The 27,922-nt window shown below is 62.7% G+C and overlaps 1 pseudogene and 11 gene segments (V, D, J or C); 6 read left to right on the top strand and 6 right to left on the bottom strand.

Annotated features, from left to right (window-relative positions):
- The first annotated feature begins 9 nt into the window (after window positions 1-9).
- On the top strand, window positions 10-1,039 carry LOC119696298. The segment is given in 3 exon segments: window positions 10-121; window positions 216-550; window positions 956-1,039. Coding segments are annotated over 3 exon segments (531 nt in total).
- Window positions 1,040-1,054: 15 nt separating this feature from the next.
- LOC119696297 lies at window positions 1,055-1,726 on the bottom strand (the record flags this gene model as incomplete). The annotated part of the segment is given in 2 exon segments: window positions 1,055-1,269; window positions 1,354-1,726. Coding segments are annotated over 2 exon segments (588 nt in total), but the record flags the coding sequence as incomplete, so codon positions are not given.
- A 26-nt stretch (window positions 1,727-1,752) lies between these two features.
- On the top strand, window positions 1,753-2,680 carry LOC119696296. The segment is given in 3 exon segments: window positions 1,753-1,897; window positions 1,957-2,300; window positions 2,666-2,680. Coding segments are annotated over 3 exon segments (504 nt in total).
- Window positions 2,681-3,302: 622 nt separating this feature from the next.
- LOC119696295 lies at window positions 3,303-4,043 on the top strand. The segment is given in 2 exon segments: window positions 3,303-3,702; window positions 3,850-4,043. Coding segments are annotated over 2 exon segments (594 nt in total).
- A 93-nt stretch (window positions 4,044-4,136) lies between these two features.
- LOC119696294 lies at window positions 4,137-4,507 on the bottom strand (annotated as a pseudogene).
- A 2,618-nt stretch (window positions 4,508-7,125) lies between these two features.
- On the bottom strand, window positions 7,126-7,829 carry LOC119696293 (the record flags this gene model as incomplete). The annotated part of the segment is given in 2 exon segments: window positions 7,126-7,306; window positions 7,519-7,829. Coding segments are annotated over 2 exon segments (492 nt in total), but the record flags the coding sequence as incomplete, so codon positions are not given.
- An 11-nt stretch (window positions 7,830-7,840) lies between these two features.
- Window positions 7,841-8,468, top strand: LOC119696292. The segment is given in 3 exon segments: window positions 7,841-7,952; window positions 8,126-8,362; window positions 8,446-8,468. Coding segments are annotated over 3 exon segments (372 nt in total).
- A 346-nt stretch (window positions 8,469-8,814) lies between these two features.
- On the bottom strand, window positions 8,815-21,594 carry LOC119696291. The segment is given in 3 exon segments: window positions 8,815-9,194; window positions 21,467-21,533; window positions 21,589-21,594. Coding segments are annotated over 3 exon segments (453 nt in total).
- Window positions 21,595-21,734: 140 nt separating this feature from the next.
- On the top strand, window positions 21,735-22,725 carry LOC119696290. The segment is given in 2 exon segments: window positions 21,735-22,091; window positions 22,720-22,725. Coding segments are annotated over 2 exon segments (363 nt in total).
- A 2,630-nt stretch (window positions 22,726-25,355) lies between these two features.
- Window positions 25,356-26,049, bottom strand: LOC119696289. The segment is given in 2 exon segments: window positions 25,356-25,846; window positions 26,028-26,049. Coding segments are annotated over 2 exon segments (513 nt in total).
- Window positions 26,050-26,084: 35 nt separating this feature from the next.
- Window positions 26,085-26,434, top strand: LOC119696288 (the record flags this gene model as incomplete). The annotated part of the segment is given in 2 exon segments: window positions 26,085-26,366; window positions 26,426-26,434. Coding segments are annotated over 2 exon segments (291 nt in total), but the record flags the coding sequence as incomplete, so codon positions are not given.
- A 41-nt stretch (window positions 26,435-26,475) lies between these two features.
- LOC119696287 lies at window positions 26,476-27,258 on the bottom strand (the record flags this gene model as incomplete). The annotated part of the segment is given in 2 exon segments: window positions 26,476-26,495; window positions 26,865-27,258. Coding segments are annotated over 2 exon segments (414 nt in total), but the record flags the coding sequence as incomplete, so codon positions are not given.
- Window positions 27,259-27,922: the final 664 nt, after the last annotated feature.

Below are 27,922 nucleotides of genomic sequence, written 5' to 3'. Positions count from 1 at the left end.
AAAGGGGAGATGGGGATGGGAACAGCTCAGCCCTTGACCCAAACCCTGACTCTTGGAACCCAAATTGTGACCCTTGGACTGACCCATCCTCCTGCTCCTGTGCTCCTGGTGATCCTCCCAGGTGGGTCCCGCCCCTTTTTCCAGATGGCCACACCCACTCTGAGGCCTCGACCAATCAGGATTCTGATCCCCATCTCCCCTTTTCCCTGCAGGGCTCCGGGCGGCCGTGACCCTGCTGGAGTCCGGGGGGGACCTCCAGCCCCCCGGGGGGTCCCTGCGCCTCCTCTGCCGCGGCTCCGGCTTCGATTTCGGGAAGTTTGGGGTGGGCTGGATGCGCCAGAGACCCGGGCAGGGGCTGGAATATCTCACAGCGATCGACAGCAGTGGTGCTTCCACCGTGTACGCGCCATCGGTCAGGGGCCGGTTCAGGATCTCCAGGGACAACGGGCAGAGATCGGTGACGCTGACCATGAGCAGCCTCAAGGACGAGGATTCCGGATCCTATTTCTGCGGGAAATGTTTTGCCGCTGGTTATCCTAATGCTTATGGTGTTTGGGCTGGGCCCCCACGCCTTGGACCCCACCCGTCCCCTGTCCCCAGATCCTCCCTTCAAAGCTCCCCCCTGGACCCAGCTCCTCAGGGTTCGTCTCATTCTCCAAGTCCGGGTCTCCAAATTCACAGAATTCACAGAATTCACGGAATTCACAGAATCAAAGGGTTGGAAGAGACCTTCAAGTCCACCGAGTGCCCCCCAGCCCCAACCCCTCAACCGTGGCGCCCGGCGTCACAGCCGGGCTTTTTAAACACCCCCAGGGACGGTGACTCCGCCGCCTCCCCGGGCAGAACATTCCAGAACTTCCTCAGCTTCCTGTAAAAGCCTTTTCCTGAGTTCTCTGAGTTCCCCCGGGCGCCGCTCAGGGCTGCGTGCCCCGGCTGTGTCGGTGCCCTCACACAGAGCCCGGCCCCGCTGAGCCCAGGCGCCTTTCAGGAGCTGCGAGAGCCACGGGGGCAGCCCCGAGTCGCCTTCTCCCCAGGCTGAGCGCCCCCAGCTCCCTCAGGGCTCCTCGCAGGGTTGGTGTCCCGGCCCCTCTGCGGCCTCGCTGTCCCCTCTGGGCGCGCTCCGGGTCCCCAGGTCCTTCCCAAGCTGAGGGGTCAGCGCTGGGCACCGCGCTCGAGGAGTGACCCCGGCAGCGCCCAGGGCAGGGCAGAGCGACCTCCCTGCCCCTGCTGCCCGCAGCGACCCCTGCGGCCGAGATTTGGGGCCAGGAGCTGCGATTTGGGGCCAGAGCAGCGCCAGGGGGGGACAGAGGGGCAGGAATGGGGCCAGGGGCTGCAGGGAAGGGGCTGGGGCACGGGGACAGGGGGACACGGTGACGGGGATGGGGTCAACAGCATCAACACGATAAGCAGAAGCAAAATTAGAAGCACACTTGGCGCAGAAATAGACGGCGGAATCCTCGTCCTTGAGGCTGCTCATGGTCAGCGTCACCGAGCTCTGCCCGTTGTCCCTGGAGATCGTGAACCGGCCCCGCACCGACGGCGCGTATCTGGTGGTGCCATCATCATAGTCCATCCCAGCGACGTATTCCAGCCCCTTCCCAGGCCCCTGGCGAATCCACATCAGACTCGTTCGTCCAAAATCAAACCCAGAGCCGCGGGAGAGGAGGCGCAGGGACCCCCCGGGGGGCTGGAGGTCCCCCCCAGACTCCAGCAGGGTCACGGCCGCCCGGAGCCCTGCGGGGAAAAGGGGAGATGGGGATCAGAATCCTGATTGGTCGAGACCTCAGAGTGGGCGTCATCAACTGGATAAAGGGGCGGGACCCAGCTGGGATGGCCCGCAGGAACATGAGGAGAAGGAAGATGATGAACACCAAGGGTCACAATTTGGGTTCCAAGAGTCAGGGTTTGGGTCAAGGGCTGAGCTGTTCCCATCCCCATCTCCCCTTTTCCCCGCAGGGCTCCGGGCGGCCGGGACCTTGCTGGAGTCTGGGGGGGACCTCCAGCCCCCCGGGGGGTCCCTGCGCCTCCTCTGCCGCAGCTCCGGCTTCGATTTCGGACAATTTGGCATGCACTGGATCCGCCAGAGACCCGGGCAGACGCTGGAGTTCGTCGCCAGTATCACCAAGGGTGGTTACACCTGGCTCGTCGATTCGGTCGAGGGCCGGTTCAGGATCTCCAGGGACAACGGGCAGAGCTCGGTGACGCTGACCATGAGCAGCCTCCAGGACGAGGATTCCGGATCCTATTTCTGTGCCAAATCTGCTGATGCTAATATTGCTGGCGCTGCTGTTGTCACTGCAGTTTGTGGTGTCAGCCCCATCCCTCTCCCGAGCTGTCCCCAGCTGTCCCCAGCGCCTTCCCCCAGCCCTCCCTGCCCCAGCCCTGCCCCTGTGTCCCAGCCCTGCCCCGTTTGCCCCAGCGCTGCCCCTTGGCCCCAAACCCTGCCCTGCTCCTGCCCCAAACTCAGCTCTGGGCCCCAAATCTCAGCCTCGGCCCCAAAAGGGCCCCAAGGGGCGAGGTTTGGGGCCAGCGGGGGAGCTTTGGGGCAGCGGCTGCGGCTGGGAGCCCCGAGGGGAGATTTGGGGCAGAATCGGGCGAGTTTTGGGGCCAAACCAGTTGGGTTTTGGTCAGAATCAGTCGGGGGTTTGGGGTCTTTGTTCGACAGTCACACAAAAAATGAAGGAGACTTGAGACCGAGGGTCAGGGGTTGGGCCAGGGGCTGAGGTTTAGGACAAAAATTTGGGGTTTTGGAAAATGGTGGTCACAGAGACAAGCATTGAGCCAAAACCCCAAACACCAACCCAACGACCATAACCAGCACCATCATCACCATAAGCACGAGCATCTTTGGCGCAGAAATAGACGGCGGAATCCTCGTCCTTGAGGCTGCTCATGGTCAGCGTCACCGAGCTCTGCCCGTTGTCCCTGGAGATCGTGAAGCGGCCCTTGACCGACGGCGCGTAGTAGGTGTTGCGACCATCCTTGTAGATCCCCGCGAGCCACTCCAGCCCCTGCCCGGGTCTCTGGCGGACCCAGTACATTCCGTAATTCCCGAAATCAAAGCCAGAGGCGCGGCAGAGGAGGCGCAGGGACCCCCCGGGGGGCTGGAGGTCCCCCCCGGACTCCAGCAGGGTCACGGCCGCCCGGAGCCCTGCGGGGAAAAGGGGAGATGGGGATGGGAACAGCTCAGCCCTTGACCCAAAACCCGTGATTCTTGGCCTAAAATTGACACTTGGACCTCCCCACGTTCCTTGTTCTGTTCCTGCTGGCGCTCCCAGGTGGGTACCGCCCCTTTTTTCGGCATGGCCACGCCCACTATCCTGAACTCGTCAGGATTCTCATCCCCATCTCCCCTTTTCTCCACAGGGCTCCGGGCGGCCGTGACCCTGCTGGAGTCCAGGGGGGACCTCCAGCCCCCTGGGGGGTCCCTGCGCCTCCTCTGCCGAGCCTCCGGCTTCAATTTCGGGAGCTACGACATGGGCTGGGTGCGCCAGAGACCTGGGCAGGGGCTGGAATGGATCGCGAGTATCAGCAGCAGTGGTGGCAGCACCAACTACGCGCCGTCGGTCAAGGGCCGGTTCACGATCTCCAGGGACAACGGGCAGAGCTCGGTGACGCTGACCATGAGCAGCCTCAAGGACGAGGATTCCGCCGTCTATTTCTGCGCCAAATTTTTCCGCAGTGGTTGGGCTGGTGCTGCTGGTGCTTATCGTGTTGATGATGGCTGCTGTCCCAAGCCCTCTCCTCTGTGTCCCCAAATGTCCCAGAATTCTCTGATCCTCCCCCCAAACCCCAGCCCTTCTCCTCCAATCTTCACCATTTTCCCCCAACTCTCGGCTTTCCCCCCAGTTTTGACCGTTTCCCCCAAATCTCGGCCTGCCCCTCGCCCTCGGGCCCTTTGCCCGGAGCCGTCCCCCAAATCTCAGCCTTTCACCCCAGATTGCCGCTCCCTCCCCTGGCGGCCATCGGCCCCAAAATCCCTCTGGGGCAGCCCCAGATCTGTGCCCCGGGCACCGAACCTGCGCTGGGGCACCGGATCCTGAGGGTTTCACCAAAAATGGGCAGCGATGGGGAAGAGGTGGGGCTGGGAGAGGGGAATTTGGGGGAAAACAGGGGAGATTTGGGGCAGAGCCGGTTCAGGGCTGGGACACGGGGACAGGGACGGCGTCAAAATAATCAGCAGCACTCTTAACATCGTGACCACCAGCAGCTTTGGCACAGAAATAGGATCCGGAATCCTCGTCCTTGAGGCTGCTCATGGTCAGCGTCACCGAGCTCTGCCCGTTGTCCCTGGACATCGTGACTCGGTCCTTGACCGACGGCGCGTATTCAGCATAGACACCATCGTAGTTGATCATTGCCACGTATTCCAGCGCCTGCCCGGGTCTCTGGCGGATCCAGAACATGTCGTAGCTCCCGAAATCGAAGCCGGACGCCCGACAGAGGAGGCGCAGGGACCCCCGGGGGGCTGGAGGTCCCCCCCGGACTCCAGCAGGGTCACGGCCGCCCGGAGCCCTGCGGGGAAAAGGGGAGATGGGGATGGGAACAGCTCAGCCCTTGACCCAAACCCTGACCCTTGGAACCCAAATTGTGACCCTTGGACTGACCCATCCTCCTCTTCCTGTGCTCCTGGTGATCCTCCCAGGTGGGTCCCACCCCTTTTTCCAGATGGCCCCACCCACTCTGAGCCCTGGACCAATCAGGATTCTGATCCCCATCTCTCCTTTTCCCCGCAGGGCTCCGGGCGGCCGTGACCCTGCTGGAGTCCGGGGGGGACCTCCAGCCCCCCGGGGGGTCCCTGCGCCTCCTCTGCCGAGCCTCCGGCTTCGATTTCGGCAGTTTTGCCATGCAATGGGTTCGACAGAGACCCGGGCAGACGCTGGAATTTGTCGCGTATATCAGCAACGGTGGCAGCACCTGGTACCCGCCATCGGTCAAGGGCCGGTTCAGGATCTCCAGGGACAACGGGCAGAGCTCGGTGACGCTGACCATGAGCAGCCTCAAGGACGAGGATTCCGGATCCTATTTCTGCGCCAGGGGTGCTGATGGTTATGGTGCTGCTGCTGCTGGTTTTGGTGACGATGGTGTTGATGGAATCCAACTCCCGGGTTTTGCTCCGCTCCCATCACTGTGTCCCCAAAGCCCCGATTTCTGTCCCAAACCTCTCCTCGTGACTCAGATCTTGACCCTTTGTCCCCATTGGCACCAGCGGTGCCCCGTGACCCCAAACCCTCGCCCGCCTCTGCCCCAAAACTCAACCTTGGGCCCCAAACCTTCACCCCCGGCCTCCAGCCCCGGCCTCCTCCAATCAGGGCCCGGGGAGCCGGGGGAGATTGGGGTGAAATGGGCAAAACTGGGGAAAGCCAGGAATGGGGGCAGCGACGGCGGAGTTTGGGGCAGAAGGCCGAGAGTGGGGCCGAGGGCTGGGGTTTGGGGAAGGATTTGGGGATTTTGGGACATTTGGGGCACCAGGGGCGGGGCTTGGGGCCGCCACCAGCATTGTCACCGCCGCCGCCGTCTCCAGAGCTCCCAGGAGGATTCGGCCCCAAAGGCGAGGAAGGGCGCGGGGCCAGCGAGGGCGGTGGGGAGGAAGCGCGGTCCCCGATGGCAGGGGGGAGAAGCCGCTCCGACTCTGGGGCCCCGCAGCCGCCCCCCAGTTCTTTCCTGGCGGCTGCTGGGGCGCGGCCGGGCCGGGCCGGGGCAGGAGAGAGAAAGCCGCCGGGTTCTTTTCGTCTCTGCCACCTGTGCGTGGCGGAGGCGCGCCCGGCTGCTCGGCGCCCCCGCAGAGCGCCGGCTGCACGCAAAGCTGCGCGCCGCCGACCTGAATGTGCCCCCGCGCCAAAGCGGGACAGAGGGGCAGGCCGAGATTGGGGAGAAATGGGGAAAACTGGGGGGAAAGCGCAGAGCTGGGGCAGTAGGGGCGGAGTTTGGGGGAAAATGATGAAGATGTGAGGACAAGGGCTGGGGTTTGGGGGAAAAAACGCTGGGATTGGGGACAATTGGTGGCCATGATGGGAGGTGGCGCCGCTGCTGTAATTGTCCCCAAAAACACCATCAGCAATATTACCGGCACCACTATCAAAACGTCTCGCACAGAAATAGGATCCAGAATCCTCGTCCTTGAGGCTGCTCATGGCCAGCGTCACCGAGCTCTGCCCGTTGTCCCTGGAGATCCTGAACCGGCCCTTGAACGACGGCGCGTAGTTGGTGGCGCCACCATTGCTGCTGATACTTGCGACGTATTCCAGGGTCTGCCCAGGTCTCTGGCGGATCCAGAACATTCCATATATTCCGAAACTGAACCCAGAACCGCGGCAGAGGAGGCGCAGGGACCCCCCGAGGGGCTGGAGGTCCCCCCTGGATTCCAGCAGGGTCACGGCCGCCCGGAGCCCTGCGGGGAAAAGGGGAGATGGGGATGGGAATCCTGATTGGTCGAGACTGCAGAGTGGGTGTGGCCATGCCGTGAAAAGGGGTGGGACCCAGCTGGGAGCGCCAGCAGGAGCAGAACAAGGAAGATGGGCAGGTCCAAGTGTCATAATTCTAGGCCAAGAATCAAGGTTTTGGGGGCAAGGGTTGAGCTGTTCCCATCCCCATCTCCCCTTTTCCCCGCAGGGCTCCGGGCGGCCGTGACCCTGCTGGAGTCCGGGGGGGACCTCCAGCCCCCCGGGGGGTCCCTGCACCTCCTCTGCCACGCCTCCGGGTTCGATTTTGCCCAGTTTGACATGTTCTGGGTCCGCCAGAGCCCCGGGCAGGCGCTGGAGTTCGTGGCCAGTGTTTATTACAGCGGTGGTTACGCCGTCAACGCGCCGTCGCTGCGGGGCCGGGTCACGCTCTCCAGGGACAACGGGCAGAGCTTGGTGACGCTGATTGTGAGGAACGTCACCAACACAGATTCCGGATCCTATTTCTGCGCCAGAGCCACCCCTGGTTAGTATAATTACGGTGCTGTTATCGCTTTGGCCCCGTCCCCATGGCTGTGTCCCCCTGTCCCCATTCCCCAGCCCCTTCCCCGTCCCTGTCCCCGTGTCCCAGCCCAGCGCTGGCTCTGCCCCCAATCTCCGCTGTTGGCTCCAGGTCTCAACCAAGCTCCCCGAAGTTGATGAGATTGGGCCGGATCTCGGGCCATCATATCAGTGTGGTTTTGTGTTCTTTGATTGGTCCCAATCCCTTTGAAGTCAGCTGCGGCATTGATTTTTGTGCCTGCCGCGGGGCCGTGCGCTGCCGGCACCTGCCCGTCGCCGTGTCCGTGCCGTGAGAGCGACGCTGGGGAACGAAACGGCTCCAGAGGGGCTCCAGCAGCGCCGACCCGCTGGGGATTGGCCCCCAGAGGCCCGGCTGGCGATCAATCCCTCTGGGGCAGCCCCAGATCTGCGCCCCGGGCACCGAACCCGCGCTGGGGCACCGGATCCTGAGGGTTTAACCAAAAATTGGCGCCAATGGTGAACACGCAGGCAGGAACTTGTGACAGGGACAGGGTCAAAATCTTAAACAGCAGTACAACAGTCACGGTTATAACGTTTGGCGCAGAAATAGACGGCGGAATCCTCGTCCCTGAGGCTGCTCATGGTCAGCGTCACCGAGCTCTGCCCGTTGTCCCTGGAGATCCTGAACCGGCCCTTGACCGACGGCGCGTAGTTGGTGCTGCCACCACTGCTGCTGATACTCACGACATATTCCAGCCCCCGCCCGGGTCTCTGGCGGATCCAGTACATTCCAAACTTCCCAAAATCAAACCCAGAGCCGCGGCAGAGGAGGCGTAGGGAGCCCCCGGGGGGCTGGAGGTCCCCCCCGGACTCCAGCAGGGTCACGGCCGCCCGGAGCCCTGCGGGGAAAAGGGGAGATGGGGATGGGAACAGCTCAGCCCTTGACCCAAACCCTGACCCTTGGAACCCAAATTGTGACCCTTGGACTGACCCATCCTCCTGCTCCTGTGCTCCTGCTGGCGCTCCCAGGTGGGTCCCGCCCCTTTTTCCAGATGGCCACGCCCACTGCAGAGGTGTCGACCAATCAGGATTCTGATCCCCATCTCCCCTTTTCCCCGCAGGGCTCCGGGCGGCCGTGACCCTGCTGGAGTCCGGGGGGGACCTCCAGCCCCCCGGGGGCTCCCTGCGCCTCCTCTGCCTAGGGTCCGGCTTCGATTTCGGGAGCTACGACATGTTCTGGATGCGCCAGAGGCCCGGGCAGACGCTGGAAAGGATCGCGTGGATCAGGAACGATGGTGGTGGCACCGACTACGCGCCGTCGGTCAAGGGCCGGTTCAGGATCTCCAGGGACAACGGGCAGAGCTCGGTGACGCTGATCATGAGCAGCCTCAAGGACGAGGATTCCGGATCCTATTTCTGCGCCAAATGTTTCACCAGTGGTTGTGGTGGTGGTGCTAATGTTTACGGTGTTGATGGTGGCTGTTGTCCCACGCCCTCTCCTCTGTGTTCCCAAATGTCCCAGAATTCTCTGATCCTTCCCCCTAACCCCAGCCCTTCTCCTCCAATCTTCGCCATTTCCCCCCAACTCTCGACTTTCCCCCCAGTTTTGACCGTTTCCCCCAATTCTCGGCCTGCCCCTCGCCCTCGGGCCGTGTGCCCGGAGCCGTCCCCCAAATCTCAGCCTTTCACCCCAGATTGCCGCTCCCTCCCCTGGCGGCCATCGGCCCCAAAATCCCTCTGGGGCAGCCCCAGATCTGCGCCCCGGGCACCGAACCCGCGCTGGGGCACCGGATCCTGAGGGTTTAACCAAAAATGGGCAGCGACAGGGAAGAGGTGGGGCTGGGAGAGGGGAATCTGGGGGAAAACGGGGGGGATTTGGGGCAGAGCCGGTTCAGGGCTGGGACACGGGGGCAGGGACGGCGTCAAAATAATCAGCAGCACTCTTAACATCGTGACCACCAGCAGCTTTGGCACAGAAATAGGATCCGGAATCCTCGTCCTGGAGGCTGCTCATGGTCAGCGTCACCGAGCTCTGCCCGTTGTCCCTGGACATCGTGACCCGGTCCTTGACCGAGGGCGCGTATTCGCTGTAGACACCATCGTAGTTGATCATTGCCACGTATTCCAGCGCCTGCCCGGGTCTCTGGCGGATCCAGAACATGTCGTAGCTCTTGAAATCAAAGCCGGAGGCTCGGCAGAGGAGGCGCAGGGACCCCCCGGGGGGCTGGAGGTCCCCCCCGGACTCCAGCAGGGTCACGGCCGCCCGGAGCCCTGCGGGGAAAAGGGGAGATGGGGATGAGAACAGCTCAACCCTTGACCCAAACCCTGACCCTTGGAACCCAAATTGAGATCCTTGGACTGACCCATCCTCCTCTTCCTGTGCTCCTGGTGATCCTCCCAGGTGGATCCCGCCCCTTTTTCCAGTAGGTGATGCCCACTCCTAGGTCTTGACCAATCAGGATTCTGATCCCCATCTCCCCTTTTCCCCGCAGGGCTCCGGGCGGCCGTGACCCTGCTGGAGTCCGGGGGGGACCTCCAGCCCCCCGGGGGGTCCCTGCGCCTCCTCTGCTGCGGCTCCGGCTTCAATTTTGGGAGTTTTGAAATGCATTGGGTCCGCCAGCGACCGGGGCAGGGGCTGGAATGTGTCGCTAGTATCAACACTGGTGGCAGCACCGGCTACGCGCCGTCGGTCAAGGGCCGGTTCACGATCTCCAGGGACAACGGGCAGAGCTCGGTGACGCTGACCATGAGCAGCCTCAAGGACGAGGATTCCGCCATCTATTTCTGCGCCAAAACCACTGTTAGTGGAAGTAGTAATGCTGGTGCTAATTTTGGACCCATCCCTGTCCCTGTGTCACAGCCCTGCGCTGGCTCTGCCCCACATTCTCAGCTCCTGCCCCCAAAGCTCAGCTCGGGGCCCCCTCGGGGCCGTTTTGGCTCCTGAGCTGCGCCCGGCCCCTCTGCCGGGAACCCTGGCTGCGACTCGCCCCGCTCTGCCCAAGCTGCGCTCCTGGCCCAGAGCAGCCGCCCTCGGCACAAATCCCCAGCCCTGACCCCAACCGGGACCCTCGGCCCCGAACCCCGACCTGCAGAGCAGAGTTTTGGGGCTCAAAGGGGAGATTTGGGGTCAGGAGCTGTGGTTTGGGGTGGGCGGGTGAGAACTGGGGCCGAGCCAGGGCCAGGCTGGGATCAATGGCCAAGAGCTGGGGCTGGGGCTGCGCTCTGGGGACGGGGAGAATCGCAGATGGGGACGGGGACAGCACCGGTGTCATCAAGATTAAAAGCAGGATTAGCACCCCAACCAGGAACGGCAGCTTTGGAGCAGAAATAGACGGCGGAATCCTCGTCCTTGAGGCTGCTCATGGTCAGCGTCACCGAGCTCTGCCCGTTGTCCCTGGAGATCCTGAACCGGCCCTTGAGTGACGGTGCGTATCTGATGCTGCCGCCATCGTTGGTGGTGTCTGCGATGTATTCCAGCACCTGACAGGGCCTCTGCCGATACCAGCCCATCCCAAATTGTCCAAAATCAAAGCCGGAGCCGCGGCAGAGGAGGCGCAGGGACCCCCCGGGGGGCTGGAGGTCCCCCCCGGACTCCAGCAGGGTCACGGCCGCGCACAGCCCATCCCCAAATCTTCACCATTTTCACTCAAAACTCCCCTGGTTCTGCCCCAAATCTCCACCAGATGTTTCCAATGTCCTAAGGCGCCTCAAACCCTGCAATTAACCCTGATCTCCTCATTAATTAATTGCACTCCTCATCCTGAGCATTGGCATTGATTTCCCAATTATTATCTCGTTAAAACCCCCCAAAACCCCTCGGGCCAACCAACCCCGGCACATCCCGGCCATGGCCACCAACCCCCTCCCTGCGCTGGCCCTGCTGGCCCTGCTGGCGCAGCCAGGTCGGTCACGCCCCTTTTTCCAGATGGCCACGCCCTGTTTGAGGTCTCGACCAATCAGGATTCTGATCCCCGTCTCCCCTTTTCCCCGCAGGGCTCCGGGCGGCCGTGACCCTGCTGGAGTCCGGGGGGGACCTCCAGCCCCCCGGGGGGTCCCTGCGCCTCCTCTGCCGCGGCTCCGGGTTCAGTTTCAGGAAGTTTTCCATGCACTGGGTTCGACAGAGACCCGGGCAGGCGCTGGAATACGTCGCGTGGATCTGGAACAATGGCAGTGAAACCGAGTACGCGCCATCGGGGCGGGGCCGGTTCAGGATCTCCAGGGACAACGGGCAGAGCTCGGTGACGCTGACCATGAGCAGCCTCAAGGACGAGGATTCCGCCGTTTATTTCTGCGCCAAATCTCCATTCACTGACGGTGGTTCAGACACTATTGCGCATTGTTTTAACCCCACCCCCATGGCTGTGTCCCCCCCGTTCCCCAGCCCCGTCCCCAAAGCCCGGCCCCTGACCCCACTCCTGCCCCTCTGTCCCAGCCCTGCGCTGCCTCTGCCCCAAATGTCCCCTCGGGGCCACGCTCGGCGCCCTCGTTCCCCAAACGTGGCCGAAATGTCAGGATTGGGGCCCCAGGTTGAGGGCAGGGCTCAGGCATTCAAACTTTGGGCCCAGAGCCCCGATGTGAGGCCGGTGGGGCAGATTGGGGTCAGGGCTGTGCCTCGGGGCCAGCAGGGGAGATTTGGGGTGAAACTGGACGAGTCTGGGGGCAGCGGTTGGGGTTTGAGGGACGAGGCTGAGCTCAGGGTGCCCCCGGCCCTGATTTGGGGCCAGGAGCTGCGATTTGGGGCCAGAGCAGCGCCAGGGTGGGACAGAGGGGCAGGAATGGGGCCAGGGGCTGCAGGGAAGGGGCGGGGGCACAGGGACAGGGGGACACGGGGACAGGAACTCGGCCGGAATAACAAATATCAGCAGCATAAGCACCAGCACCAGCAGCATCACGTTTGGCGCAGAAATAGGCGGCGGAATCCTCGTCCTTGAGGCTGCTCATGGTCAGCGTCACCGAGCTCTGCCCGTTGTCCCTGGAGATCGTGAACCGGCCCTTGACCGAGGGTGCGTAGTAGGTATAAGCACCACTGCTGCTGATACTCGCGACGTATTCCAGGGTCTGATCTGGTCTCTGGCGGATCCAGTACATTCCAAACTTCCCGAAATCAAACCCAGAAGCGCGGCAGAGGAGGCGCAGGGACCCCCCGGGGGGCTGGAGGTCCCCCCCAGACTCCAGCAGGGTCACGGCCGCCCGGAGCCCTGCGGGGAAAAGGGGAGATGGGGATCAGAATCCTGATTGGCTGTGAGTCATAAGTGGGCGTGGCCTGGTGGAAAAAGGGTCGGGAACCACCTGGGAGCGCCAGCAGGGCCGGATTGACCAGGAGTAGGAGGGGGCTCGAGGTTGAGGCCGGGATGTGCTGGGATTGGGGTCCAGGGCAGTTCTGGGAGTCGTTAATGAGCTTTTAATTGTGCGATCATTGACAAGGCTGTGGACCAGGTTTCAAGACAATAAATGAAAGGATCGGAGTTAATTGCAGTGTTTGAGGCACCTGAGGGTCCTGGAAACCTCTGGTGGAGATTTGGGATGAAACCAGGGGATTTTGGGGATAAACCAGTCAATGTTTGGGGATGGGGGAGCGGCCGTGACCCTGCTGGAGTCCGGGGGGGACCTCCAGCCCCCCGGGGGGTCCCTGCGCCTCCTCTGCCGTGGCTCCAGGTTCAATTTTGGACAATTTGCCATGCACTGGGTCCGCCAGAGACCCGGGAAGGCGCTGGAATACGTTGCAAGTATCAACAACGATGGTGGCAGCACCTGGTACCCGCCATCGGTCAAGGGCCGGTTCAGGATCTCCAGGGACAACGGGCAGAGCTCGGTGACGCTGACCATGAGCAGCCTGCAGGACGAGGATTCCGGATCCTATTTCTGCGCCAGGGGTGCTGATGATGATGCTGACGATATTGATGCCTGCGGCATTTGCCCCGCCCCCACGGCTGTGTCCCCCCCTGTCCCCAAACCCCAGACCCGTCCCCAAAGCCAGCCCCTGGCCCCACTCTCGGCGCCTCCATTCGTGTCCCCAGCCCTGGGCCCGGCGCTCACCCTCAGCGCAGAGCTCGGAGGAAGATCCGCGGCCAAGGGCCGAGGCTGGGGCTGAGGAGGGGAAAGCTGTGAGAAACGGCCACGAGCTGGGGCTGGGCTGGGGCTGGGGAGGGCTCTGGGGCTGGGGACAGGGAGGGACTCAGGGATGGGGACAGGGCCACCACTGGCCGTGTCCCCAACAGCAACAGTACCAGGATGGGAAAAGCTCAGCCCTTGACCCCAAAACCTTGATTCTTGGCCTAAAATTATGACACTTGGATCTCCCCATCTTCCTTGTTCTGTTCCTGCTGGTGGCTCCCAGCTGGGTCCCGCCCCTTTTTCCAGATGGCCCCACCCACTGTGAGCCCTGGACCAATCAGGATTCCCATCCCCATCTCCCCTTTTCCCCGCAGGGCTCCGGGCGGCCGTGACCCTGCTGGAGTCCGGGGGGGACCTCCAGCCCCCCGGGGGGTCCCTGCGCCTCCTCTGCCGTGGCTCCGGCTTCAATTTTGGACAATTTGCCATGCACTGGGTCCGCCAGAGACCCGGGAAGGCGCTGGAATACGTTGCAAGTATCAACAACGATGGTGGCAGCACCTGGTACCCGCCATCGGTCAAGGGCCGGTTCAGGATCTCCAGGGACAACGGGCAGAGCTCGGTGACGCTGACCATGAGCAGCCTCAAGGTCGAGGATTCCGCCGTCTATTTCTGCGCCAAATCTGCTGGTACTGGTAGCGCTGCTGCTGCCGCTTACTTTGACCATGCCGGTGGTGGCACCACCCCTATCTGAGCACGCCCTTTCCCCAGACCTCACCCCAGGCCCCAGTCCTGATTCTTTGTCCCAGGTCTCGCACATTTCCTCCACCACCAGCCACTGACCCCAAACCCCCAACTGGTTCTGCCCCAAATCTCCCCTCTGGGCTCCCAGCCGCAGCCGCTGCCCCAAAGCTCCCCTGCTGTCCCCAAACCGGGACCCTCGGCCCCGCACCCCGACCTGCAGAGCAGAGTTTTGAGGCACACGGGAGATTTGGGGTCAGGAGCTGTGGTTTGGGGTGGGCGGGTGAGAACTGGGGCCGAGCCAGGGCCAGGCTGGGATCAATGGCCAAGAGCTGGGGCTGGGGCTGGGCTTGGGGGAAGGGGCTGCGCTCTGGGGACGGGGGGACTCGCAGATGGGGACGGGGACAGCACCGGTGCCGTCAACACGACCAGCATCAGCACCCCAACCAGCAGCAGCATTTTTGGCGCAGAAATAGACGGCGGAATCCTCGTCCTTGAGGCTGCTCATGGTCAGCGTCACCGAGCTCTGCCCGTTGTCCCTGGAGATCGTGAATCGGCCCTTGACCGCGGGCGCGTAGTAGGTGCTGCCACTGGTGCTGAACCCCGCAAGCCACTCCAGCGCCTGCCCGGGTCTCTGGTGGACCCAGAACAAGGTAGAAAGCCCAAAATCAAAGCCGGAGCCGCGGCAGAGGAGGCGCAGGGACCCCCCGGGGGGCTGGAGGTCCCCCCCGGACTCCAGCAGGGTCACGGCTGCCCACAGACCTGCGGGGAAAAGGGGAGATGGGGATGGGAACAGCTCAGACCTTGACCCCAAAACCTTGATTCTTGGCCTAAAATTATGACACTTGGACCTCCCCATCTTCCACGTTCTGTTCCTGCTGGCGCTCCCAGGTGGGTCCCACCCCTTTTTTGGCATTGTCACGCCCACTCTGAGGCCTCGACCAATCAGGATTCTGATCCCCATCTCCCCTTTTCCCCGCAGGGCTCTGGGCAGCCGTGACCCTGCTGGAGTCCGGGGGGGACCTCCAGCCCCCCAGGGGGTCCCTGCGCCTCCTCTGCCGAGGGTCTGGGTTCAATTTCGGGAGTTTCTCCATGAGCTGGACCCGCCAGAGACCGGGGCAGGGGCTGGAGTGGCTCGCAGGGATTCACAGCACCGGTGATTACATCTACTACGCGCCGTCGGTGCGGGGCCGGTTCAGGATCTCCAGGGACAACGGGCAGAGCTTGGTGACGCTGACCATGAGCAGCCTCAAGGACGAGGATTCCGGATCCTATTTCTGTGCCAAGCATGCTGGGGCCGATCGTGATGATCGTGACGTGAATGCTATTGATGCCTGTGCTATTGGCCGTGCCTCCATGGCTGTGCCCCCCTGTCCCCAAACCCTAGCCCCTTCCCTGTCCCTGTCCCCGTGTCCCAGCCCTGCGCTGGCTCTGCCCCCAATCTCCGCTGCTGGCACCAACCCTCAGCTCTTGGCTCCAAGTCCCAACCGAGCTCCCCAAACTGGGGTGCAAACGGCCGAGATTGGGGTGAAATGGGGCAGATTTGGGTGCGTGGGGGTCAGCAGGGGGGTCAAGGGTGGGAGGGACGGAGCCGGGGAAAGGGGACAGGAGGGGACAGGGACGGGGCTGGGGCCAATAGATTCCAGAGCCCCATCAGCGATGCGAGCGCCGGATTCCTTGGCGCAGAAATAGACGGCGGAATCCTCGTCCTTGAGGCTCCTCATGGTCAGCGTCACCGAGCTCTGCCCGTTGTCCCTGGAGATCGTGACCCGGCCCCACAGCGACGGCGCGTAGTAGGTGCCACCGTAGCTGTCGATGGCTGCGACCCAGTGCAGGCTCTGCCCGGGGCTCTGGCGGATCCAGTGCAGATCAAAACTGCGGAAATGGAAACCGGAGGCGCGGCAGAGGAGGCGCAGGGACCCCCCGGGGGGCTGGAGGTGCCCCCCGGACTCCAGCAGGGTCACGGCCGCCCGGAGCCCTGCGGGGAAAAGGGGAGATGGGGATGAGAATCCTGATTGGCTGTGAGCCCTATGAGTGGGCGTCATCAACTGGAAAAAGGGGCAGGACCCAGCTGGGATGGCCAGCAGGATCATGAGGAGAAGGAAGATGATGAACTCCTAGGGTCACAATTTTGGTTCCAAGGGTCAGGGTTTGGGTCAAGGGCTGAGCTGTTCCCATCCCCATCTCCCCTTTTCCCCGCAGGGCTGCTGGCGGCCGTGACCCTGCTGGAGTCCGGGGGGCACCTCCAGCCCCCCGGGGGGTCCCTGAGCCTCCTCTGCCGCGGCTCCGGGTTCAATCCTGCGGCTTCCTCCATGTACTGGGTGCGGCAGAGGCCCGGGCAGGGGCTGGAATGGCTGGCAGGGATCTACAGCGGTGGTGGTTACACCGCTTACGCGCCGTCAGTCAAGGGCCGGTTCACGATCTCCAGGGACAACGGGCAGAGCTCGGTGACGCTGACCATGAGCAGCCTCAAGGACGAGGATTCCGGATCCTATTTCTGCACCAAAGCTAATTCCGGATTATATGCTGATGCTGCTGCTTATCGTTTTGGCCCCAACCTTGTTCCCCAGACCCCTCCCCTAAACCCCAGCCCCCGACCCCATCCCTGTCCCCGTGTCCCAGCCCTGAACTGGCTCTGCCCCAAATCTCCCCCGTTTTCCCCCAGATTCCCCTCTCCCAGCCCCACCTCCTCCCCGTCGCTGCCCATTTTGGGTTAAACCCTCAGGATCCGGCGCCCCAGCGCGGGTTTGGTGCCCGGGGCGCAGATCTGGGGCTGCCCCAGAGGGATTTTGGGGCCGATGGCCGCCAGGGGAGGGAGCGGCAATCTGGGGTGAAAGGCTGAGATTTGGGGGACGGCTCCGGACACACGGCCCGAGGGCGAGGGGCAGGCCGAGATTTGGGGGAAACGGTCAAAACTGGGGGGAAAGCCGAGAGTTGGGGGAAAATGGTGAAGATTGGAGGAAAAGGGCCGAGGTTTGGGGGAAGTATCAGAGAATTCTGGGACATTTGGGGACACAGAGGAGAGGGCCTGGGACAACAGCCACCATCAACACCATAAACATAAGCAGCACCACCACAACGATTGTTGAAAAATTTGGCGCAGAAATAGGATCCGGAATCCTCATCCTTGAGGCTGCTCATGGTCAGCGTCACCGAGCTCTGCCCGTTGTCCCTGGAGATCCTGAACCGGCCCTTGACTGAATCCAAGTACCAGGTGTTGCCATCGTTGGTGATAGTCGCGACGTATTCCATCGCCTGCCCAGGTCTCTGGCGCATCCAGCCCAACCCAAATTGTCCGAAATCAAAGCCGGAGGCTCGGCAGAGGAGGCGCAGGGACCCCCCGGGGGGCTGGAGGTCCCCCCCGGACTCCAGCAGGGTCACGGCCGCCCGGAGCCCTGCGGGGAAAAGGGGAGATGGGGATGGGAACAGCTCAGCCCTTGACCCCAAAACCTTGATTCCTGGCCTAAAATTATGACACTTGGACCTCCCCATCTTCCTTGTTCTGTTCCTGCTGGCACACCCAGCTGGGTCCCGCCCCTTTTTTCAGCATAGCCACGCCCACTCTGAGATCCCGACGAATCAGGATTCTGATCCCCATCTCCCCTTTTCCCCGCAGGGCTCCGGGTGGCCGTGACCCTGCTGGAGTCCGGGGGGGACCTCCAGCCCCCCGGGGGTTCCCTGGCGTTGCTGTGCCACGCCTCGGGGTTCGATGTCAGCAGTTCCACCATGTTCTGGATCCGCCAGCGGCCCGGGCAGGCGCTGGAGTGGGTCGGGAGCATCAGGAAGGAAGGTTGGAGCTCCGCGTACACGCCATCGGTCAAGGGCCGGTTCAGGATCTCCAGGGACAACGGGCAGAGCTCGGTGACGCTGACCATGAGCAGCCTCCAGGACGAGGATTCCGGATCCTATTTCTGCGCCAAATGTTCTGCTGCTGGTGGTGCTTATGCTGTTGGTGTATTTGGGGCTGTTGCTTTTGTTTCTCATTTTGCTCGTGGCCCCAGACATCCCAGGATTGTCCAGAACCATCCCCCAAATCCCAGACACTGCCCCCAACTTGCAGCCACGTTCCCAAACCTCCCTCACTGCTCCCTAATTGGTCTTTCTCTTCAATTTTTACCATTTTCCCCAAATCTCGGCCTTCCGCTCAAACCTGGGCTGTTTGTCCAGAGCCATGCCCCAATGCACCGCCAACCACTGACCGCAAACCCCTAAATGGTTCTGCCCCAAACCCAACTGGTTTGGCCCCAAAACTCGCCCGATTCTGCCCCAAATCTCCCCTCTGGGCTCCCAGCCGCAGCCGCTGCCCCAAAGCTCCCCCGCTGTCCCCAAACCTCGCCCCTTTGGGCCCTTTTGGGGCCGAGGCTGAGATTTGGGGCCCAGAGCTGAGTTTGGGGCAGGAGCAGGGCAGGGTTTGGGGCCAAGGGGCAGCGCTGGGGCAAACGGGGCAGGGCTGGGACACAGGGGCAGGGCTGGGGCAGGGAGGGCTGGGGGAAGGCGCTGGGGACAGCTGGGGACAGATGGGGTCAGGGACGGGGCTGAAACCCCAAACTGCAGTGACAACAGCAGCACCAGCAATATTAGCATCAGCAGATTTGGCACAGAAATAGGATCCAGAATCCTCGTCCTTGAGGCTGCTCATGGTCAGCGTCACCGAGCTCTGCCCGTTGTCCCTGGAGATCGTGAACCGGCCCTCGACCGAATCCACGAGCCCGGTGTAACCACCCTTGGTGATACTGGCGACGAACTCCAGCGTCTGCCCGGGTCTCTGGCGGATCCAGAACATTCCAAATTGTCCGAAATCGAAGCCGGAGCCACGGCAGAGGAGGCGCAGGGACCCCCCGGGGGGCTGGAGGTCTCCCCCGGACTCCAGCAGGGTCACGGCCACCCGGAGCCTTGCGGGGGAAAAGGGGAGATGGGGATGAGAATCCTGATTGGTCAAGGTCTGAGAATGGGCGTGGCCATGCCGAGAAAAGGGGCGGGATCCACCTGAGAGCGCCAGGAGGAATAGAACAAGGAAGATGGGGAGGTCCAAGTGTCATAATTTTAGGCCAAGAATCAAGGTTTTCGGGTCAGGGGCTGAGCTGATCCCATCCCCATCTCCCCTTTTCCCCGCAGGGCTCCGGGCGGCCGTGACCCTGCTGGAGTCCGGGGGGGACCTCCAGCCCCCCGGGGGGTCCCTGCGCCTCCTCTGCCGTGGCTCCGGCTTCGATTTTGGGAAGTTTGGATTGTTCTGGTTCCGCCAGAGACCCAGGCAGGGGCTGGAATGGGTTGCGAGTATCAGCAGAGGCAGTGGCAAAACATTCTACGCGGATTCTGTGCAGGGCCGGTTCACGATGACGAGCGACAACGGGCAGAGCTCGGTGACGCTGACCATGAGCCGCCTCAAGGACGAGGATTCCGCCGTCTATTTCTGCGCCAAATCTGCTAATGCTGGTGTAGGTTTTGCTGGATCTCGTTTTGGCCTCGCCCCCCGTCACTGTGTCCCCAGCTGTCCCCTTGTCCCAATCTCTTCCCCCAGCCCCAGCCCCTGGCCCCGTTCCTGTCCCCGTGTCCCAGCCCTGCGCTGGCTCTGCCCCACATTCTCAGCTCCTGGCCCCAAAGCTCAGCTCGGGGCCCCCTCGGGGCCGTTTTGGCTCCTGAGCTGGGCCCGGCCCCTCTGCCGGGATCCCTGGCTGCGACTCGCCCCGCTCTGCCCAAGCTGCGCTCCTGGCCCAGAGCAGCCGCCCCCGGCACAAATCCCCAGCCCTGACCCCAACCGGGACCCTCGGGCCCGAACCCCGACCCCTTGGGGTTAAGGGGAAGGTCGCTGGGATTGGAGATATTTGGTGACCATGATGGGAGGTGGCGCTGCTGCCGGAATTGTCCCCAAAAACAGCATCAGGAGTATTACCAGCACCACCATCAAAACGCCTGGCACAGAAATAGACGGCGGAATCCTCGTCCTTGAGGCTGCTCATGGTCAGCGTCACCGAGCTCTGCCCGTTGTCCCGGGAGATCGTGAACCGGCCCTTGAACGATGGCGCGTACCAGGTGCTGCCACCAGCGCTGATACTCGCAATGTATTCCAGCCCCTGCCCGGGTCTCTGGCGCATCCAGCCCATCCCAAACTTCCCGAAATCGAAGCCGGAGCCGCGGCAGAGGAGGCGCAGGGACCCCCCGGGGGGCTGGAGGTCCCCCCCGGACTCCAGCAGGGTCACGGCCGCCCGGAGCCCTGCGGGGAAAAGGGGAGATGGGGATGAGAATCCTGATTGGTCAAGGACTCAGAGTGGGCATGCCTATGCTGAAAAAAGGGGCAGGACTCAGCTGGGAGAGCCAGGAGGATCAGGACAAGGAAGATGGGTTAGTCCAAGGGTCACAATTTTAGGCCAGGAATCAAGGTTTTGGGGTCAAGGGCTGAGCTGTTCCCATCCCCATCTCCCCTTTTCCCCGCAGGGCTCCGGGCGGCCGTGACCCTGCTGGACTCGGGGGGGACCTCCAGCCCCCCGGGGGGTCCCTGCGCCTCCTCTGCCGCGCCTCGGGGTTTGATTTTGGGAGTTTCTCCATGAGCTGGGTCCGTCAGAGACCCGGGCAGGGGCTGGAGTGGCTCGCAGGGATCCACAGCAGCGGCGGTGACACGTACTACGCGCCGTCGGTCAAGGGCCGGTTCAGGATCTCCAGGGACAACGGGCAGAGCTCGGTGACGCTGACCATGAGCAGCCTCAAGGACGAGGATTCTGCCGTCTATTTCTGCGCCAAAACTCTTGATAATTATGTCGGTGGTACTGGTTATAATTTTGACGTTGTCCCCGCCCCCATGGCTGTGTCCCCCCCGTCCCCGTTCCCCAGCCCCGTCCCCAAAGCCCGGCCCCTGACCCCACTCCTGCCCCTCTGTCCCAGCCCTGTGCTGCCTCTGCCCCAAATGTCCCCTCGGGGCCACGCTCGGCGCCCTCGTTCCCCAAACGTGGCCGAAATGTCAGGATTTGGGCCCCAGGTTGAGGTTGGGTCTCAGGCATTCAAACTTTGGGCCCAGAGCCCAGATGTGAGGCCGGTGGGGCAGACTGGGGTCGGGGCTGTGCCTCGGGGCCAGCAGGGGAGATTTGGGGTGAAACCGGACGAGTCTGGGGGCAGCGGTTGGGGTTTGAGGGACGAGGCTGAGCTCAGCGTGCCCCCGGCCCTGATTTGGGGCCAGGAGCTGCGATTTGGGGCCAGAGCAGCGCCAGGGTGGGACAGAGGGGCAGGAATGGGGCCAGGGGCTGCAGGGAAGTGGCTGGGGCACGGGGACAGGGGGACACGGGGACGGGGATGGTGAGAAAATCACCGTAAGCACCAGAATGGCCAATATCATGAGCACGACTCCAGCTATCAGCCCGGTAATATTTCACGCAGAAATAGGATCCGGAATCCTCGTCCTTGAGGCTGCTCATGGTCAGCGTCACCGAGCTCTGCCCGTTGTCCCTGGAGATCCTGACCCGACTCTTGACCGAGGGCGCGTAGCCGGTGCTGCCACCACTGCTGTGGATCCCCGCAACGAACTCCAGCCCCTGCCCGGGTCTCTGGCGCATCCAGGCCATCCCAAAACTGCCAAAAGTGAACCCGGAGCCGCGGCAGAGGAGGCGCAGGGACCCCCCGGGGGGCTGGAGGTCCCCCCCGGACTCCAGCAGGGTCACGGCCGCCCGGAGCCCTGCGGGGAAAAGGGGAGATGGGGATGAGAATCCTGATTGGCTGTGAGTCATAAGTGGGCGTGGCCTGGTGGAAAAACGGTCGGGAACCACCTGGGAGGGCCAGCAGGGCCGGATTGACCAGGAGCAGGAGGGGGCTTGAGGCTGAGGCCGGGATGTGCTGGGGTTGGGGTCCAGGGCAGTTCTGGGAGTCGTTAATGAGCTTTTAATTGTGCGATCATTGACAAGGCTGTGGACCAGGTTTCAAGACAATAAATGAAAGGATTGGAGTTAATTGCAGTGTTTGAGGCACCTGAGGGTCCTGGAAACCTCTGGTGGAGATTTGGGACGAAACCAGGGGATGTTGGGGATAAACCAGTGAATGTTTGTGGATGGGGGAGCGGCCGTGACCCTGCTAGAGTCTGGGGGGGACCTCCAGCCCCCCGGGGGGTCCCTGCGCCTCCTCTGCCGTGGCTCCAGGTTCAATTTTGGACAATTTGCCATGCACTGGGTCCGCCAGAGACCCGGGAAGGCGCTGGAATACGTTGCAAGTATCAACAACGATGGTGGCAACACCTGGTACCCGCCATCGGTCAAGGGCCGGTTCAGGATCTCCAGGGACAACGGGCAGAGCTCGGTGACGCTGACCATGAGCAGCCTCAGGGACGAGGATTCCGCCGTCTATTTCTGTGCCAAATCTGCTGATGCTAATATTGCTGGCGCTGCTGTTGTCACTGCAGTTTGTGGTGTCAGCCCCATCCCTGTCCCCAGGTGTCCCCAGCGCCTTCCCCCAGCCCTCCCTGCCCCAGCCCTGCCCCTGTGTCCCAGCCCTGCCCCGTTTGCCCCAGCGCTGCCCCTTGGCCCCAAACCCTGCCCTGCTCCTGCCCCAAACTCAGCTCTGGGCCCCAAATCTCAGCCTCGGCCCCAAAAGGGCCCAAAGGGGCGAGGTTTGGGGGCAGCGGGGGAGCTTTGGGGCAGCGGCTGCGGCTGGGAGCCCAGAGGGGAGATTTGGGGCAGAATCGGGCGAGTTTTGGGGCCAAACCCGTTGGGTTTGGGGCAGAATCATTTATGGGTTTGCGGTCAGTGGTTGGCGGTGCAGTGGGGCATGGTTCGGGACAAACAGCCCAGGTTTGAGCGGAAGGCCGAGATTTGGGGAAAATGGTAAAAATTGAAGAGAAAGACCAATTAGGGAGCAGTGAGGGAGGTTTGGGAACGTGGCTGCAAGTTGGGGGCAGTGTCTGGGATTTGGGGGATGGTTCTGGACAATCCTGGGATGTCTGGGGCCACGAGCAAAATGAGAAACAAAAGCAACAGCCCCAAATGCACAAATAGCATAAGCACTACCAGCAGCAGAACATTTGGCGCAGAAATAGACGGCGGAATCCTCGTCCTTGAGGCTGCTCATGGTCAGCGTCACCGAGCTCTGCCCGTTGTCCCTGGAGATCCTGAACCGGCCCTTGACCGACGGCGCGTACGCGGAGCTCCAACCTTCCTTCCTGATGCTCCCGACCCACTCCAGTGCCTGCCCGGGCCCCTGGCGGATCCAGAACATGGTGGAACTGCTGACATCGAACCCCGAGGCGCGGCACAGCAACGCCAGGGACCCCCCCGGGGGGCTGGAGGTCCCCCCCGGACTCCAGCAGGGTCACGGCCGCCCGGAGCCCTGCGGGGAAAAGGGGAGATGGGGATGGGAACAGCTCAACCCTTGACCCCAAAACCTTGATTCCTGGCCTAAAATTATGACACTTGGACCTCCCCAACTTCCTTCTTCTGTTCCTGCTGGCGCTCCCAGGTGGGTCCCGCCCCTTTTTCCATATGGCCACGCCCACAGCGGAGGCCTCAACCAATCAGGATTCTGATCCCCATCTCCCCTTTTCCCCACAGGGCTCCGGGCGGCCGTGACCCTGCTGGAGTGTGGGGAGGATCTCCAGCCCCCCGGGGGGTCCCTGCGCCTCCTCTGCCGCGGCTCTGGCTTCGATTTCGGAAAGTTTGGAATGTTCTGGGTCCGCCAGAGACCCGGGCAGACGCTGGAATTTCTCACGAGTATCAACAGCGATGGTAGTTGGACCGGCTACGCGCCATCGGTCAAGGGCCGGTTCAGGATCTCCAGGGACAACGGGCAGAGCTCGGTGACGCTGACCATGAGCAGCCTCAAGGACGAGGATTCTGCCGTCTATTTCTGCGCCAAAGATGCTCGTGCTTATGGTGATGATGGTGCTGATTATGGTGGTTCGGTTGGTGTTTGGGGTTTTGGCTCAATGCTTGTCACTGTGACCACCCTTTTCCAAAACCCCAAATTTTTGTTCTAAACCTCAACCCCTGACCCTGCCCCTGACCCTCGGTCTGAAGTCTTCTTCAATTTTTGTGCGACTGTCGAACAAAGACCCAAAACCGCTGACTGCTTCTGCCCCAAACCCAACCAGTCTGGCCCCAAACCTCGCCCGATTCTGCCCCAAATCTCCCCTCTGGGCTCCCAGCCGCAGCCGCTGCCCCAAAGCTCCCCCGCTGCCCCCAAACCTCGCCCCTTTGGGCCCTTTTGGGGCCGAGGCTGAGATTTGGGGCCCAGAGCTGAGTTTGGGGCAGGAGCAGGGCAGGGTTTGGGGCCAAGGGGCAGCGCTGGGGCAAACGGGGCAGGGCTGGGACACAGGGGCAGGGCTGGGGCAGGGAGGGCTGGGGGAAGGCGCTGGGGACAGCTGGGGACAGGGATGGAGCTGAAACCCCAAAATGCAACCCAAGCACCGTGACAACAGCATCACCATAAACATTGGCATCAGGAGATTTGGCGCAGAAATAAACGGCGGAATCCTCGTCCTTGAGGCTGCTCATGGTCAGCGTCACCGAGCTCTGCCCGTTGTCCCTGGAGATCCTGACCCTGCCCCGCAGCGACCACGATTGCCAGGAACTGCCATCCTTCTGGATACTTGCCACGTATTCCAGCCCCCGCCCGGGTCTCTGGCGCATCCAGAACATTCCAAACTGCCCGAAATCGAAGCCGGAGCCGCGGCAGAGGAGGCGCAGGGACCCTCCGGGGGGCTGGAGGTCCCCCCCGGACTCCAGCAGGGTCACGGCCGCCCGGAGCCCTGCGGGGAAAAGGGGAGATGGGGATGGGAATCCTGATTGGTCGAGGCCTCAGAGAGGGCGTGACCTGCTGGAAAAAGGGGCGGGACCCAAGTGTGGGATCCAGCAGGTGGAGGAGGAAGAGGATGGGTCAGTCCAAGGGTCACAATTTGGGTTCCAAGAGTCAGAGTTGGGGTCAAGGGCTGAGCTGTTCCCATTCCCATCTCCCCTTTTCCCGCAGGGCTCAGGGCGGCCGTGACCCTGCTGGAGTCCGGGGGGGACCTCCAGCCCCCCGGGGGGTCCCTGCGCCTCCTCTGCCGCGGCTCCGGCTTTGTTTTTGGCAGTTTTGCCATGCAATGGCTCCGACAGAGACCCGGGCAGGGGCTGGAATACATTGCGTGGATCAGGAACGATGGCAGTGAAACCCACTACGCGCCGTCGGTCAAGGGCCGGTTCAGGATCTCCAGGGACAACGGGCAGAGCTCGGTGACGCTGACCATGAGCAGCCTCAAGGACGAGGATTCCGGATCCTATTTCTGTGCCAAATCTCCATTCACTGACGGTGGTTCAGACACTATTGCGCATTGTTTTAGCCCCGCCCCCATGGCTGTGTCCCCCCCATCCCCGTTCCCCAGCCCCGTCCCCAAAGCCCGGCCCCTGACCCCACTCCTGCCCCTCTGTCCCAGCCCTGCGCTGCCTCTGCCCCAAATGTCCCCTCGGGGCCACGCTCGGCGCCCTCGTTCCCCAAACGTGGCCGAAACGTCAGGATTTGGGCCCCAGGTTGAGGTCGGGGCTCAGGCATTCAAACTTTGGGCCCAGAGCCCCGATGTGAGGCCGGTGGGGCAGATTGGGGTCGGGGCTGTGCCTCGGGGCCAGCAGGGGAGATTTGGGGTGAAACTGGACGAGTCTGGTGGCAGCGGTTGGGGTTTGAGGGACGAGGCTGAGCTCAGGGTGCCCCCGGCCCTGATTTGGGGCCAGGAGCTGCGATTTGGGGCCAGAGCAGCGCCAGGGTGGGACAGAGGGGCAGGAATGGAGCCAGGGGCTGCAGGGAAGGGGCTGGGGCACGGGCACAGGGGGACAAAGTGATGGGGATGGGGACAATAGCATATGCATGATTAGGAGCAGCACCAGCATTTTTGGCGCAGAAATAGGATCCGGAATCCTCGTCCTTGAGGCTGCTCATGGTCAGCGTCACCGAGCTCTGCCCGTTGTCCCTGGAGATCGTGAACCGGCCCTTGAACGACGGCGCGTACCAGGTGCTGCCACTGCTGCTGAACCCCGCGAGCCACTCCAGCGCCTGCCCAGGTCTCTGGCGGACCCAGTACATGGAGTAACTCCCGAAATCGAAGACGGAGCTGTGGCAGAGGAGGCGCAGGGACCCCCCGGGGGGCTGGAGGTCCCCCCTGGACTCCAGCAGGGTCACGGCCGCCCCGAGCCCTGCGGGGAAAAGGGGAGATACGGATGGGAACAGCTCAACGCTTGACCCCAAAACCTAGATTCCTGGCCCCGAACTGTGACCCTTAGACCTCCCCTTCTTTCTTGTTCTGTTCCTCCTGGCGCTCCCAGCTGGGGCCCGCCCCTTTTTTCGGCATGGACACGCCCACTCTGAGGCCTCGACCAATCAAGATTCTGATCCCCATCTCCCCTTTTCCCCGCAGGGCTCCGGGTGGCTGTGACCCTGCTGGAGTCCGGGGGGGACCTCCAGCCCCCCGGGGGGTCCCTGCGCCTCCTCTGCCGCGGCTCCGGGTTTGATTTCGGAAATTTTGAAATTTACTGGATCCGCCAGAGATCGGGGAATGTGCTGGAATTCGTCGCACAGATCAACAGCAAGGGCGAAAACGCCGTGTACGCGCCGTCGGTCAAGGGCCGGTTCACGGTGACAAGGGACAATGGGCAGAGCTCGGTGACGCTGGCCATGAGCAGCCTCAAGGACGAGGATTCCGGATCCTATTTCTGTGCCAGGTGTTTCGACAGCAACTGTAAATGGTTCGCTGTTTCTGCTTCTGGCACTGCAAGGTATGGTGACAATGCTGGTGGTGGCCCCAAGCCCCGCCCCTGGTGCCCCAAATGTCCCAAAATCCCCAATTCCTTCCCCAAACCCCAGCCCTCGGCCCCACTCTTGGCCTTCTGCCCCAAACTCCGCCGTCGCTGCCCCCATTGCCGGCTTTCCCCAGTTTTGCCCATTTCACCCCAATCTCCCCCGGCTCCCCGGGCCCTGATTGGAGGAGGCCGGGGCTGGAGGCCGGGGGTGAAGGTTTGGGGCCCAAGGTTGAGTTTTGGGGCAGAGGCGGGCGAGGGTTTGGGGTCGGGGGTCACCGCGGGTGCCAATGGGGACAAAGGGTCAAGATGTGAGTCACGAGGAGAGGTTTGGGACAGAAATCGGGGCCTTGGGGACACAGTGATGGGAGCGGAGCAAAACCCGGGAGTTGGATTCCATCAACACCATCGTCACCAAAACCAGCAGCACCATAACCATCAGCACCCCTGGCGCAGAAATAGGATCCGGAATCCTCGTCCTTGAGGATGCTCATGGTCAGCGTCACCGAGCTCTGCCCGTTGTCCCTGGAGATCGTGACCCGGCCCTTGACCGACGGCGGGTACCAGGTGCTGCCACCGTTGCTGATGTATGCGACAAATTCCAGCGTCTGCCCGGGTCTCTGTCGAACCCATTGCATGGCAAAACTGCCGAAATCGAAGCCGGAGGCTCGGCAGAGGAGGCGCAGGGACCCCCCGGGGGGCCGGAGGTCCCCCCCGGACTCCAGCAGGGTCACGGCCGCCCGCAGCCCTGCGGGGAAAAGGGGAGATGGGGATGAGAATCCTGATGAGTTCAGGATAGTGGGCGTGGCCATGCCGAAAAAAGGGGCGGTACCCACCTGGGAGCGCCAGCAGGAACAGAACAAGGAAGGTGGGGAGGTCCAAGTGTCAATTTTAGGCCAAGAATCACGGGTTTTGGGTCAAGGGCTGAGCTGTTCCCATCCCCATCTCCCCTTTTCCCCGCAGGGCTCCGGGCGGCCGTGACCCTGCTGGAGTTCGGGGGGGACCTCCAGCCCCCCGGGGGGTCCCTGCGCCTCATCTGCCGCGGCTCTGGCTTCGATTTCGGGAATTACGGAATGTACTGGGTCCGCCAGAGACCCGGGCAGGGGCTGGAGTGGCTCGCGGGGATCTACAAGGATGGTCGCAACACCTACTACGCGCCGTCGGTCAAGGGCCGCTTCACGATCTCCAGGGACAACGGGCAGAGCTCGGTGACGCTGACCATGAGCAGCCTCAAGGACGAGGATTCCGCCGTCTATTTCTGCGCCAAAGATGCTCGTGCTTATGGTGATGATGGTGCTGGTTATGGTCGTTGGGTTGGTGTTTGGGGTTTTGGTTCAATGCTTGTCACTGTGACCACCCTTTTCCAAAACCCCAAATTTTTGTCCTAAACCTCAACCCCTGACCCCGCCCCTGACCCTCGGTCTCAAGTCTCCTTCATTTTTTGTGTGAGTGTCGAACAAAGACCCAAAACCCCCG

This window comes from Motacilla alba, unplaced genomic scaffold, assembly GCF_015832195.1.
Source record: "Motacilla alba alba isolate MOTALB_02 unplaced genomic scaffold, Motacilla_alba_V1.0_pri HiC_scaffold_28, whole genome shotgun sequence".
Lineage (NCBI taxonomy): Eukaryota > Metazoa > Chordata > Aves > Passeriformes > Motacillidae > Motacilla > Motacilla alba.
The sequence above is the reverse complement of the archived record's forward strand: the minus strand, read 5'-3'. Positions and strand labels throughout refer to the sequence as shown.